This window comes from Anopheles maculipalpis, chromosome 2RL (assembly GCF_943734695.1).
Source record: "Anopheles maculipalpis chromosome 2RL, idAnoMacuDA_375_x, whole genome shotgun sequence".
In the NCBI taxonomy this organism is placed as follows: domain Eukaryota; kingdom Metazoa; phylum Arthropoda; class Insecta; order Diptera; family Culicidae; genus Anopheles; species Anopheles maculipalpis.
In genome coordinates, this window is record NC_064871.1 from 26,387,937 (window position 1) to 26,403,188 (window position 15,252).

At 44.1% G+C, this 15,252-nt stretch overlaps 1 protein-coding gene across 1 annotated transcript in view; it reads left to right on the forward strand.

The window, feature by feature from the left end:
- Positions 1–15,252, forward strand: part of LOC126556734 (uncharacterized) — a 42,770-nt gene that overhangs the window by 19,277 nt on the left and 8,241 nt on the right. Inside the window, exon 6 of the mRNA XM_050212202.1 lies at positions 10,108–10,241. Within this exon, the coding sequence (XP_050068159.1) occupies positions 10,108–10,241 (134 nt within the window). The remainder of the gene's footprint in view (positions 1–10,107; positions 10,242–15,252) is intronic.

Consider the following 15,252-nt stretch of genomic DNA (forward strand, 5'->3'; position numbering starts at 1 on the left):
GCTTTTGGCAGTGTGCTTCTCATCTTGCTCTTAGTGGAGAGCTCAGTTATCTTGTGCTGATGGTGAGATGAGTGCACAACTTGGTACGCTGAGTGCAATTCGGTGTGTATGTGTGCATAGGGTGGTTTTTTGGAAAACCTCGTCTCAACAAAACTCATTCAATACGCTTTTCAAACTCGCACGAGTCGGACACAACCGGGAAGAGTCAGCACTGTGGAAATACGGTTCCACTTCCAGAGCGAGAGCAGAAGGTTGATGACGTTCTCCAAAAGCAGAACAGCGTGTGTAGCACGTGGACGGCTAGTGGTGAAACGGTGAGAACGGTGCTTGTTGCCAGTGCTTTTTGTTAGGCGGAATGGCAGTGTTGCAGGCGCATTTTTGCGAATTGGCAAAAATAAACAAACGGTGTTATATAAGAGTGGTTCGAAATTCTTTTCTTGTGTGCGGTGTCCGTGTGCTGTTGAAATGTGATTTGAAGTGTTCGGGAGTGGTATTTAGAATTTCGAAGAATTGGTTACGATATACGGGTGCGTACGTGAGCAAGAAACCCCTCTGCATTGACCTACATATTTTGGAGAAAAATGGAGAAACACGCACGCACCCTAATTTACTCACATTCCACCGACAAAGACCATGTGACTAGTGTTTCTGGATGAAATTTTCTTCCCACATAACCTAACTGTCATGAGTGCAAATGATTTCGATAAGACAAGTCTGTGTCTGGGTATTTTTCACGATGAGAATGAATGTTATCTAAATAGAACATTCTTTTTTTTTTTGTTTGGTTTGGTTGCTTCGGCATGCTGTTTTGATGTTTGAACAAGATGGCATAGCACCCGATAACAACAACACCGGTGAGATAAACAACTCACCGGTTGCGGGTGTACTATGTGCAACAAATTATGAAATGAGGAAACATTTTATGTTTGTCATTCCTTTTTTGTCACTGACAGTGGACAGTAGAAGGTGCGTTGAACTCACAAAAAAATCCTTATTTCGCTGTTCTCCGAATGAGAAACATCCCCCAGGATGGTTTTTCGGGGTGAGTGAGATTTCTGTTCTCATAGCTCACTCACTACTTTCAGCTCTGCGATTGCGGGATGATGAGACGCCTCGATAGGTGTTGGAGCAATGTGGACTAGCAAAACGCTTCAAAAGATGAATCTCAAACGAGATGCTTTGCGGTTGTTGTCTGCTTGATTTTCATCGTCAAGTGCCTTTACCTGCCCAATGCGACTCACCATCAGCGGTCCTAAGCTGTTTTTTTTTGCTTCTATCACCCAGCCCTCGGGATCACGGCAAAAAGGTGAATGTTTTTATCGATTTTCCCATCACAATCTTTTTGGCTTCTACGGAGCCGGTTACCCGGTGTCTTGGAACACGAATTTTGAAGCAATTTTGCTGGCGAAGAAAACTGTTGCTACGCTAAAGATAATGTTTTCGATATTGCTGATGATCGCTTGCCAGGATAGCGAGGTTTTCTCATTAAAGTTTTCATTTTCTAAGGTTATTAATAACAAAAGAAGGTTCACACTTTACATTTTTACTATTGATTAGTTTTTGGATATTTTGAAACATAAACGCTAGAGACAAAGAAAACCGGGAAACACTTCTCGTTCAGGTTTTCATTTTCCTTATGCATAAACGAGTAATCCATCTCGTATGGAAAGCAGCATTTCATTACGATCTATTATTCAGTACCAGTTCCAGGAAGTTCATCAACATTTTATGATGGTACATCGGGATATTTCCTCACATTTGGAAGACGGGTTTCTTCCAACAGAAATAGGACGTTCGTACAATCACGCTCTAAGCGACAGTTACAAACGATGACGGCATGTCTGGACAGTTGAGTGTGCGTGTGTGTGTTGTGGAGATTTTATTGATTTTTCCATCATTATCATCATCTTCTCGGGTCTGTATACTAGTTGGAGGAGGTAATCTAGCATCGTTAGAACGCCACACAAAATTGCGATAAACTGAACCAAAAAACCGACAGTGATAATGATAGTTTGTCCATCAAAATAATACCAAATTTGCTCTGTAAATAGAGTTTATCATAAATACCCAGAGTCTATAAGCAACACTAGATTTTTTATGTCTAAGCAAATACTATTTTCTGCCCAATGAATGCCCAAAGTGCTGCCGTAAAAAATGAATGCACAATTGCTGAAATTCATTATGAACTGTCAAAGTTACCCAACTTGAAAATAATTATTTCCATAAGCATTTCTTGCCCTTTGCTTTAGCCATTTAATTATTTACACATTTTTTTTTTCATATCAATCCAGAGTCTCATTTTACTCGAGCACACAAGCGTCAAATTGTCTGGCCGGGGCCGTTTGGCTGGTCAGTTGTGGGATTTAATTTAGCTTGAATCGAAGCTCTTTCCATCGTGGCGATCGTTTTAAGTGCATTCTTGGCTATTTTTTATTGCCCCGCTGTCCCGTACTACATTTCCCGCGATGTCACCCACCGTTGGATAAGTAAAAGAAATTAAATGGGTCCCAGAAAATGAAACGAAATGACACCCAAAAATAAAACCACAACTCTAAACGTACAATTCAATTTGCCAAACTGTACCTTCTTCTTGTACCCCACCGTGGGGGTATAGTATTCGAGAATGGTTTGTGCAAACGAATGCAATTGTGCAACATGACCGTCAATCGTTATTTGAGTGTCAGGGGAAGGAATTCTGTTTTATTTTATTACCTTCGACTGCAATGTTTCCTGTACGGGAAAGCTGTGTTTATGTTGTGCGTGTATGTCATCACATGTTCTGTCTCATCGGCTGCATCGGCACTAGAGGAAGTTTGGTGTCGGATTCTGCAAATTCTGCACTTTATTTCTGTTTTCCATAAAGTGTTGGTACTGTTGCACTTCACCCATTTCTTGAGAACGAGTTGCGGCCTAGTTTAATGTTAATGCGGTACAAATATAAAGCAATCAAACACTATTTTCATTCGAGGGGAAGGTAAGCTCCGTAGGGAAATTCAAAGATATGTATCGTAAAGATGGAATAAAAGTTCGACACATAAACAACTTTTAATTTAATCAAAGTCATCTTTTTTAGTATTCCTACGTTGATGTGTAATTGGACGGTGTGCGCTGGTGTGCTGGAGCCATTTACTTAGCCTCAGGATGTCCCTTTCCATACGATCGATAAGAGATCCTAACCTAAAGTTAGTGTTTCGTAACAAGTTCACATCTCTTATCATCGAACCCGATGGCTTCAAGGTTGCTTGAGTGTGTTTAATTAGTTATGATTGAATTAATTCACCAAAACCCCAACCATCAATCGAACGCTGTGTATCTCGTCTGTAACCGTTCAGTGCGTAGACTTTATGGGAAGAAGGGGTTCCATTCGAATTGAAACATACACTCACACACACACACACACGCACATTTTGAATTATGAAGCAATCAACCGAAAGAACTGGCCCTCAGCAATATCCATCCACAGGGAAAGGGTTTATGGCAAGAAGAACTGAAATCAATAAAGCAAATGAAAATAGTTCCTCCCCTCTACGCGCTACGTACTCTTATGTATCGTTTTCAGCAGGATGGTTTTAAATTTGGCAAGTGTTTACCCATTTCTCGTATAGCTTTGTTTGACCGCAGAATGATATTCCGAACCGATGCATAATGAAGCAAAAATTCCCGCATTGTAGTGTGCACCCACAACAAAAGGTTGCGAGAGAATATTGATTTTGTCTTTCTGGTGGAATGTATTTTGTTCTTTTTTCGTCATTAAACACATTGCCAGCTCACCACTATTAGACCTTGACATTCGAATGTTTTGGCTGCCGAATTTGGTTTCCGAAGATCGATCGATTGTTTGTCATGTGTTTTGGAAACCTAATGTAGTCAGTTTTTAAATTAGGGATGTTTCTTTTTTTTCGTACTAACGGTTTACTCAAAACAGTTTCAAAATTAGTTGCCTTCGTGCAGCGTGTATCGTGTAGTAGATAAGTACAGTTGAAGATAACAGGAAACTTGTAATCATGGTCTATTCCTAATTTTAACGACCCTTCTGTTTACACCCCATTAGTGGTAGAAGTACAGGAAGGACATACATATTACTTCAACTGAGTAGAGAGTTGTGAGTTTCATTCTGCTTCTGGAACATCATACTTATTGATGATAAAGTTGTTTAATTAAGCGTGATAATAATCTCGTACGATCCAAAGGTTTCCTACATTGAACGTTGCATTAGATTGTTGCATTGGTCCCGGCATCCGAATGTCACAATGCTATGGGTGATGAAATGCGTCAGATAACAAGTGAAACTTTACATTGTTGTCCATATTCCTGTTATGTTTTTTTCTCTGCCTTTCCTCACAACAATGAAGGGCACATTTGGAGCCAGCGCTCTGCTGCCATACACCCGCTATGATCAACAGGATGTTGGCGGCATATGGCGGCCATCTTGTCTACGATAGGAGATAGACAAATGGCAATAAATGGGTATGTCGCATCGTGTAACGCTCTGAGCGTCGTCCTGTTCGTTATGTGTCTCTTGTTTCATTTAACATTCAATTCCTTGTTTCCACGATAGAGAGTGTTGTTATCCTCGTCCGAAAGTTTTTCCTTCATTCTACCTTTTTTGTGTTTATTTTGTTTCAACAACTCGGAAAAAATCGAACGAGGCGTGTTGTTGGATGAGCGGAGGAGTTAGTGCGAAACCGACATGATTCCTCCATAAATTAGCACGGCAGGGGTGGGTTTGCTATAGTGTGTGAAGGTGTACTTTCCGAGTTGTAGATGTATGGTAGAAATGATGGAGGTGACCAAAGAAACCAAAGAATCGCCTTCGTTGACACGATTTTGCAGCAACAGCTGGTTCTGCGCCTCACGTTTCACATTAACATCCCAGGAGGGAGACATGGGAAACAAGCCATGCTAGTTTCGAGGTTTGGGTCGGTCCGAAACGCCATCGTTTAGTCGGTACACACAAGAGACGCAGTAACTCAGTCGCTGATCGTTTGTTGAACGCGAACGACGTGTTCCACACGCATTGTTCTTTGCTCGTACTGGTGATATTGGAGATAAGAAGTGGTTTACAGCGCGAAAACTATAAAACATGGACAAGAGACTTTCGGATGGATTTATTTACGTAAAAATAGTAGCCCGCAGATAAGATATAATGCCGGTCTACAGGGCTTTTTAATAATTTCCACGCATATTCTTATCTAAGTGTATGAGTAGCTACGAGCAAGAAGTGAAGTTCCTGGGTGCTTTTTGAAAATACAAAAAAGTGTGTGTCCCCACAGCAAACGCAAAGAGGATTGATAAATGTGCTTTGTATATCGCGACAGGTTTATCCACAAGGAATCCACAGAATGTGACTGTAGTGCGTGATAAAACCGTGTTTCAAACGAGGAAGCCTCCATCGGCAGCAGGTGTCAAATCAAATGTGTGGGTGTTCATGTGAAAGTGAGATTATACATGAAGCTTAATTGATAACCGCGTGTATGATCAGTGCATTTTAAACATTCAACCTGCAACCTGTATTAACTACATCTGCATTTAAAATAGTACACAACAAGAAGGGGTCAATAATTGGAGCACGATGCACGGTATCCAGCATCTTTTTCGGCAGCATGCGCTCGAGAAGCAGGCCAGTGCGGACAGTTGGCATTCGGCCAACTCGTCGAATCAGGTACTACAGGGTTCTACGTCGACAATGTCGTCGACGTCCTCCGCAAGTCAGCAACGGCCACCGAATGAACGATCGCAAAGCATCGACGAGTCGCAGGTGTCGCTGGCAAGTGAAGGTATGCATTTTTTATTTCGTCTTCCGTCTCAGAACCATTGTGTAAGACAACGACTTAAATGCTCGCTTGTGTGTGTAAACTAACTAGTAGAAAAACACTCGAAACACTTTAAAGAAGGTTGAACTACTCTCGAAGAGAAGTAGAACGAGTGGCGCTCGGTATATTTACGCCTCATAATAGGAAATGCTTCAGTGCAAAGTCTTCATTCGTATTGTTTACTATTTTTGGCCGAAAACGTTTTTCCGTGAATGGTCAATTAGTGGCCACGCGAAAGATGCCGCGGTTTGATGCAAAAGCATAAAATCACACTCGTGAGCATTTTATTTTCGCCCGGAAGATGGCTGCCACTTAACGCTCAGCGAGTTTATTTGCGTTCGTGATAGGGTTCTAAAAGCATAGCATAGGTCAATCAATCGTAAAACATTTGATTGTCTTATTTTACATACACACGTACGCGAGCAAGTTATAAATTTGTCGTACACACAAAGGTGAGGTTTCTTAATAGATTTTTGCACCACCCAATAGACTATCGGCTGGCGTCCAGTCCACGTCACATTATGACCGGTGCGTCAGTACGATCTCCTACGTCACCTCAGGAGTATTACAACTTGGGCGTCTCAATACCGCGCGGTCGCAAATCTCCCGAAAGTCGCGGTAGCCAATGTTCCGAGCTGAGCGCTGGAGCGAACGGTATCAAGCGCATGTCCAAGCGTGTGCCGGATCCGCGGGCAAATGCGTACAATCCGGTAAGTCGTGATACACGGACAAAGTACGAATGTTTGAGGAGAAATTGTGAATATTAGTTCTAAAACTCTCAACCACGTAACTGTACCCTCCACAGAACGCTCGACGAGGATCGCTGGAGAGTGCGTGTTCACCGCCGAACCATCATTACAACACTGCCGGCTATTTCCCGCACGATCTGGACGATATATACGAGTACAAGACGGATCATCAGTATTTCACGCACACTGGAGCGTATCAGCATCCGGCGTACCCACTAACCTCCGACCATCAGCGCAATCTGCTGTTCCAGCGTAATCACGGCTTCCATTCGCTGGACGAGTACGGTTCGTCCGGTGTGTCCAGTTCGAACAGCTCGAACAACCGGCTGCTGGGCTACCGGCATCGGTTCGATAATAGCAGCTTTGCCAGGAAGCTCACGCAAAGCATCTCGCAAAGCAGCATCGATAGTGGCCATTCGTCGACCTCGAAATCTTCGACCAACAACAACAACCACGAGAAGCGTAACCGCGAAAAGGGTGGAAATAACCATGGTAGCCACCATCATCACCACTCGATTACGGAGATGCTCAAACACCTGGGCAAAAAGGCACACATTTGGCCGGGACGCACGCGCCACTCGTCGATCAGTGAGGATCACCATTCGGAAGATCGGCGCATCGGTGGCGATGGTGATGGAATGATTGCACCACCGAAGGAAGACTTCCGGAGCCGATCGCGTTCGCTCGATGTCGATCAGACGCGCCGCATTCTAGACGATTGTGAATCGACGTACAAAATTTATAACAAAATTTTGCGCGAAGGTAAAATCGCTACCGGTAAGATGGGTGTCAAACTTAACGCTAAACGACGCTAGAGTGGGAAGATTGTGAAGCGACAAAGAGTCAGCAGGGGGAAGACTCCTGTTATGGATTCTCCTTTTATGGTGGACAGTATTGAAAATATTCATGAGGAAGAATGAGTCGCACTGCCGCTAGATTGAAGGTGATCACGAATTTTGTACGGTTGCTTTCATATCTCTCTTTCTTTAAAGTGAGGAAGACGCTGTACACTAACTTCTTGAAGGCAGTATAAGTTGTTATACAGCACGATCATAAAATGTAATCGAGGTATAATAGACTGCTAGATCACAACAACGAGCAGCCAATTATCTCTGGTGCTCTTTGCTGATCTCTCTGCTGCAGTCCTACTTCACGGCACACCAGAGCGCAATCTTCTGCGTTTCTTCTCCGGATTTATTGGTGGGTGTATATAAATAGGCAGCATGTTTTGTCGACTGCAACCACTTTTCGGTGATGGTTTGTTTCTCAAGCGGCGCGCTTACGTAAGCACGTGTGTGTTATCCCTCGTGTAGACGCGGCTTTTTAGAGTCGCGTTGGCGTGTGGCCAGTCAATTTTGGTGTGCAAACTGTCGCCCAATAACAAACCACCGCCAATGTTTTCGTATCCGTCCGTTTCTTGCACTGCGGTGGGTTGTGTTGTGCGTCTCTATCTCTTAGCTCCGGCCGGCAGGCACGGGTGTTGTTGTTTACATGAGCCTGGTAAACGGACGGAATTCGCCGGCTATTTGAAACCAACGCAATCCATAGTGCACCTTTGAGAATCTAAGTGATGGTGTGATGTGTTGATGAAACATATCCGTGCTGCACCTCCACGATGAGATAATCGAGAAGAAGCTATGACGAAAAATAAATTTACTATTGAACTGCTGGCATGTTTGACAGGCGCGCAAGTATTTGGTAGCGTATGCTGTCAGGCAGTGGGACAAAGTAAAAAATTGTTGAATCTTTTAAGCAAGCTTGTTAAACGCGAAGAGTCATGTTTGTTTTGTTTGATGTGAAGAATGATGGGGATAATGTCTTCAATCTCTACAACGTACAAACGTATTGTACGTTTGGTACGTTTGTTGAAGTTTGCAGATGAACTGAGGAATTGTATATTTTATTTCAGCAAGCAATTCAAGGAACTTAGCTTAACTGTGCCGACGTGGGGTTATTTTGGAGTAGTTGTGCTACTATTCCTAACTAACTATCCCATGCATTCAGCTTTGATACCTCATGAACTCAACTTTTATCCTCCTGACTTGGATTAAACGGGAAAAACATGTTTTGATGCATTCGAAAATCGGTTTGCATCGTGTGATGATGGTACGAGTGAAACGAGTGCGAGAGGGAAAAGTGGCCGGCTTGAAATCGATAAACAACACAAACAACTGGAACTAACCGTAACGTAGTGCGCGCGAGTGAGCAGCAACAGTGCCGGCAATTTTGTTTACGAAGTGGAGGCACGTCCAACACAAGCCCGCGTTCTTGATGATGGCGTCAGCGAAGTATGCTATTATGCAAATTTAGCTAGGAGTAGCTACGGGTTTTTTTAAACGCAACACGAGTGCTGCTTAAACTCCGCATTCTAACAACGACGGTGTATGGAGATCGCGCAATAGAGCAGCTTCATTCGCAGCGACAAACGGCGATATAAGCAAATCGGCAAGGGGCAGTTCAGAAACGTCCGCTTGTCCGGTTTGTGTAGGTTTGTGTGTGATCGAAAGGAGAGACACGAGGTCTTTTGCGTTGATGTTGTGTTTTCCTATCGATATAGCGATAAATAATTGGTGGGTTGGGTTCGAGTTCGGTGCTATATCGAAATTAATATATTACCGTAATTGGATTAATTTATTCGTCCGCCTACTCTGGTGGCGATATAATCTTAACGAGCGAATACCTCGATAAGCCAGTAGTGTCCCTTTCTAGAGGCAGTTCTTGCTGGATAATCGTGACTAAATTGCGCACTATCGAACGACATCTTACTGACCTGCCCCATCAAGAACCCGTGTGCGTGACGTCCTAGGGAACAACCGTTGCACCCTACAGGAGTTCCTCGTTTGATGTAAACCGGAATTCGCAAACCTACCTATCCTGCTTGCGTTTCTTGTAACATCAAGAGAGAGGTTCCCTTGTTGCTCCACGAACCAATGAATGTAAAACGAATGTTCCCTATTACACCGTCTGGAACACTCTCTTCCACTGGTCCGGTCCGGTCAAAGTCGACCTTCGAGCAAAAAACATCATCGAGTCCGGTCATTGCCGACCTCCTCCCGATACGGTCGTGAATTTGCAAATCAAACGTACCCATTTTTTTGCATATCCGCATGACCATGGTCCCTCGAGAACATTCATCGCAGTTTTTGAACCTCGTCGTCTGCGATGGTTGGAATGTACTGTGCGCTAGTCAGGACAGTTCGAAGGAGTAGTAACGTAATGTACGCGTGACGCATCAATTATCGGAATGAGTTTGTGTGTTTTTTTGTTTTGTATCGGTTTTAGGATTGATTAGTCACTTCCTCGTAACGCTTATGGTTGTCTGTTGTTGAGGATGTGTCCTTAGGTCATGATGCGCCCTTTACGTTACGTTATCAAAGGTCGCTTAAAAGCGTCGATCACACTATAATGAGTTATCAAAGACACAATGAACCAAAGCGACGCGATCACACAAACGTATGATGAATTCACCACAGAGAAATGCATTTGACGAACAATTACAATGCGAAATTATTCTAATTACATTTGTACCTTTACTTTCCCAACAGCCGCTCATATGCGAAGGGCTTCGGCCGAACTGGCAGAACGTCGACGAGCATCGTTAGGAGCGACGCGAGGACTTCGAGCGGACGGTACGCTTGATCCGTACCATGCAGCGATCCTGTTCCGTGACTCACGAGGGGTAAGTTAATGAATAAAACATGCATAATGCGGAAATCGCTTGATAATCTGTAGAATCGATTAAACTAATTCAAATCGAGCAAATCGTTGCTGTGATGTTGCGCGAATTGCATACCCCTTAGGCGCAACAGCAAAACAGCGGCGAGAACCACGTGGTTGGGTGAGCAACATCACGTTGGGGCTTGCTTTTCTGTAGGTGGCTGTTTTTCGGTGCTGATTCGCAATGAGATAATACGAAGACATTGTTTGCTGTTCCACTTTGACAATTATTGTTTATTATTTGTATGTATAAAGTTTGTGTGACTTTCTGATGTGTGGATGATTCTTAATAATGAAAAAGAGATTCATCGCTATCTATCTGTTTCTATTATTTCATCTACTTGCTACCGTTTGTCGTTAGGGCGACAATGATTGATATAATTCCTGCGCATTTGCGTTTGCCGCCAGCAGCCTGCCACTGGTCAGAAAAGTCGACCTGTCAAAGTTGACGCGTGAATTGTATTAAATTAGCACCCTTTTGTGCCATGCTTCCAACAGAGTTTTTTCGATGTTACGATCTATGCTAAAGCTGTGCTCTTTGAATAAGAAGGATCCAACTCGAAATGGAAGGCATATTGCTGTCTTTTTTTTTCGATTGCAAATTGAAAGTGTAAAATAGCTTGAGAGTCATATCGGAAGGCAAATAAACTTCAAACAAAGGTTTACACATCGATCGGAACATCGTTCCTGAGTTACAGCTTCTCGACTGGCGCCAATCGTAGTCTCTCCCCTCGTTAAAAGTGACAGCGAGGATAGGCGCGATAATTGGTTTTACTGCACAATAACCTGCGCGTTTGATTGTGCTGCACACAAACACACGGCGTGTCGGTGTGAGCTTACTAACAATTACTGGAAGGTTGTGTCGCCGGTTCCGCAGACCAATGGCGCGAGTTGCTGTGAAATTGATTGTAATACCCCAGGAAGCTAATGAAACAATAAAATTAGAGCTAGAGCTGCTTCCGATTGAATATTCTGATTTACAGCACAGACGGCGGAGTGCGGTTAATAATTTCTCTTTACAGCTTGCAGACCTCTCGATCGAAGTTCCAATTGTATTTGGCGTCAACTTGTCTATCAAGCTGTTAATAAACAGAACAAAAATAATGTTGATAAGCATTGTCGTTTGCCAAACCTGCCTCCATTTTACCCACACTTAGACGCTTGCCGATCGCTCGGTTCATCTTTTAATTGAGCGAGCGAAGCAAACACAGCGTGCGATGACTAATTGGCAATAAAAGTGTTCTCTGGCGCCCTTCCTCCCCCCAACCCTCGAACAAGGGGAGTGCTAGTGGATTGCGCAATGGGTCAAGCCGGCAACCGAGCGAGAGAAGGCGTGTGGTGTTTGTACATTCACCATCACTCTGTTGCTTCTCATTCGAGGCAACAATCTCAGTTGTTTACTGTTTACTTGTTGCTCACTGAAGAAGAAGGGTAGCGCAAGATTAAGATCACTTAATCATCCAACTTTTCCCTTTTTCTTGTAGTATGGATTGTATGGACCGGGTGTTTCCAAAAGAGAACACGAGGCTCGAAACACTTTGAGCTGATGGTCGTCAATACTCGGGTGCATCCTCACAAGAAGTTCTCATTAGAATACACAACTCAACTGCGAATCTCAACAAAGAAAGCTTCTTCTTCCCCATCGACATTTATACTTAAAATTTTGTGATACGCAATAGACAGAAGTGCAAACACAATCGCGCACCTAAAGCAACACTCTGCTGCCGGCAAAGCTGCTCAGTTATCTGAGCCAACTCCTTATCGCACCTATCCGGTTAATCATTAACTCTTCTCATGTGAGTGATAGAGTAAACCGCACCCTCCATCCGAGGCAAGCAACCCCATCCCTGGTGTTAAGTGAGTGAGTGCGTACATGGTTCGTTTGTGTGCACACGCACACGTAATTGTGCTAGCACCCTCGTGGGGCATTATTCGCAAAGCTATGCGCGGCGACGTTCCGGGATGTAATAAGCAGCTGATAAGAAACAATTTGCGCTGTAATGTCTGGGTGTGTATGGGCGCGCGCGCGCGCTCGTGTGAATGTATGAACACAGCATTTTTATGCCAAGCCATCACCACCTTCTTCGCGATTAGAACGCACTGTTTTTGTTTGCTGGTGGCATTTGGCGAGATATTCGCATACACTCGCTCTCTCGCTTTAGAGGTGTGTGCTGAATGATTAGGTTCGCTAAGGCGAACCAACCACACCGGGTCACTACTATCGCTCTTATTAAGCTTGTATGACGTCACACACAAGTATGTTGGAGGTTTTTGCCTATTCGGCTACTACTGCTGCTTACTGAGTGCTTTGTCCGGGAATGTGTGCACTACTTAGTGTCGACGCACGTCGTACGCATCGGAAAGGTTAAGAAATGCAACCATCTTGGGCGCCATCTCGACAGAAGTTCAGATATAGAGCTGGGCGGGCGATATAGGGTGATATAGGTGGAAGCAGAATTGTGAGTGTTATGAGATTGATAGTGAGAGGAACAACCGAGACGATGCCGCCGCCGCACGACCAGAGCGCGTCGTGTTTATATGTGTTGCACGAGTTGTGTATTGTGGCCTCGAAAACATCTACCGGGCGGCGCGCAGTTTGAGTTCATTCGTTCGCGAAACCAGACGCGTTCCGCGATCCGCGAACGCGACCCAACACACATACAAACCGAGAGTGACAGTCTGGCAGTGCGGTGTTGCAAATTTGTAAGGTCCATGTTCGTTTTAGCAGCCGCGTGTGCCGCGAAAAAGGACTAAAGGCGTGCCTTGGATCGTGTTTTGTACAGGAGATTGAATGTAGTATTCGTGTTTTTTGTCTTTCTAAGTTAATCAATTGTGCGCGATACAGAGGGTGTAAATACGGACGAACGATTGATTTGAAGTGCTTGAAAACATCGTAAAGTGCCAAACTTACAAGCGTAGGACAGAGTTCATGCTTAGGTGGACAAAGATTCGCCCCAGGGCGGAGAGTTACTACTACCGACCGATAACGAAACGGCGTGCGATTAATTTATTTTTCGCACATCATCACCACCAATCTTCCTGTTCACGTGCGCGCACATTCCGACCACCGAAACCAAACATCACTTCTTGCAAGTTGATCGTAATAAAATGTGGCCCAGCCCCCCCTTTAGTGTACGATTGGTGGGTGTGTGTGTGTGTGTGGGGGCGGCCAGAGGAATTAAAGTTCGTCGCAATTTAAAAACCCGACCGCGTTTTCGAAAAGAAGTCGGCAACGCACCTCAAGATGTGTGTTGTTGGTGGTGCGTGAGGATAAAAATAGTTACCAACATGAAAAGCCCGATCAACTAAACCGCTTTACTTCGGGTTGTGCTTGTTTGGGCACCGATAGCTGTGGCGACTGATTAAGGGTAAAGAAGGTACTACTCTTCTGGGTGTATGGATCCTTAGCGAAACTGTTGTGCAAAGTTTCTATCAAACCCAGGAAGTTTACAATCCTATCAGCATTTTTTATACATGTTGCGCAGATTGGTGGATGTGTCTGGAAGTGGATCTGTCTGCTAACATTAACAACTTTATTAAAAAAGGAGAAGGGAGTTTTTTGGTCACCGACTCTCGCTAATCGCTTTAAGCTAAAAGGGCAAAACAGTGCTCACTCCAAACTAGAGCCCGCAGCATTGACGAGTTATTCGGAGTTGAATCGGTTTTTTTTTTTTTTTGAAGAGTCCTTGAAATTGTTCCAAACCTGTTCATGAAATGAGGCTATTGAATGGTGGTTCGCAACCATCCCTTTCCGTCTGGTTTGTTTTGGACACATACTAACCACTCAGTTTACGGTTGTTGTTGACCTAGGCCGCCGAGACTAGGAACTCGGCGGCGAGTACGTCTGAAAAATGAAACAAGTAGTAGTTTGTTGACCCAAGTGCGGGGTCCATATTACAGATCAATGTTGATTTGACTATTCAAGGATTCTAACGCGTTTTCTTGTACACAAGCAATATTTCGCACAAAAGTGGCAGTGAGAAACTACTTAAAGAAGGCCCTGTAACGATAAAGATGTCTTGTTCTTACTTTTGAATTCGACACTTGAGATCAAGCAAGCAAATGCTACAAGTAGAGTGTTCATAATCTTGCATTACTTAGTATAGTAAGCCCTCTTCATTGACTAGTTACATCCAGTTAACTCGTCTAATAAATCGATTAGCATTCGTGTCACCGTATCTCTCGACAACTGTCCCTAATGCAATAAAACAGAAAAAGTAATGTATGTTGTTTTGCCCCTTCTCGAGAGCAAACTAATGCGCCCCAAACGTTACCAACCTGATGCAAAAAGGCACCTTATTCCCTTACTTATATTCGTACGTGTTCGCGTGGTGTGAAAAAGTGACGCGAATACAAATACGCATACGGCATTCGATGTGTTTGCGTTGCGCGGGTGCGCGCTCTGCTCTGTGCTCGATGAAAAGCTGAGATTGATTTCTGATCCGCGTCATCAGCGATTGGCAACGTGTGTTGGTGCTGCTGCTGCTGAACCTCTGGACCGTGTAATACCCTCAGCGGTGGAATCGCGCCGGTAGTTTGGCGCCGAGGGGTTAAGAAGTTGGATTTTTTCGGTTTTGGACCTGACAGTTTCGGTTCAGCCACGCTGTATGGTCGTGGTTATCGCTTCTCGCTTCCAGGGGGATCCTTACTAGGTAGGGGGAAATGAAGACCCTAGGGGTCGATAGGCTACACCCGGACCCGGTGATAATGAGTATCGGACCAAATATTTGGCTTACGTCCAGCAAGAGAGAGAGAGAGAAAAAGAAACAAAACCGCGCCGTTGCTATGGATGTGGAATGATATTCCTGTCAATATTCCGCACGCTTTAGGTTGATTCCTTTTCCACGTTCAAAGCGTAGATCTAGATCTGTTTGCGTGTGTTATTTCCGTATCAGCCCACGCTAAGTGAGTTCCGAGTCTCCGACGGTTCTTTGAGATTTTGATGATTTGCATCTACATGTTGCTTCTTTTAT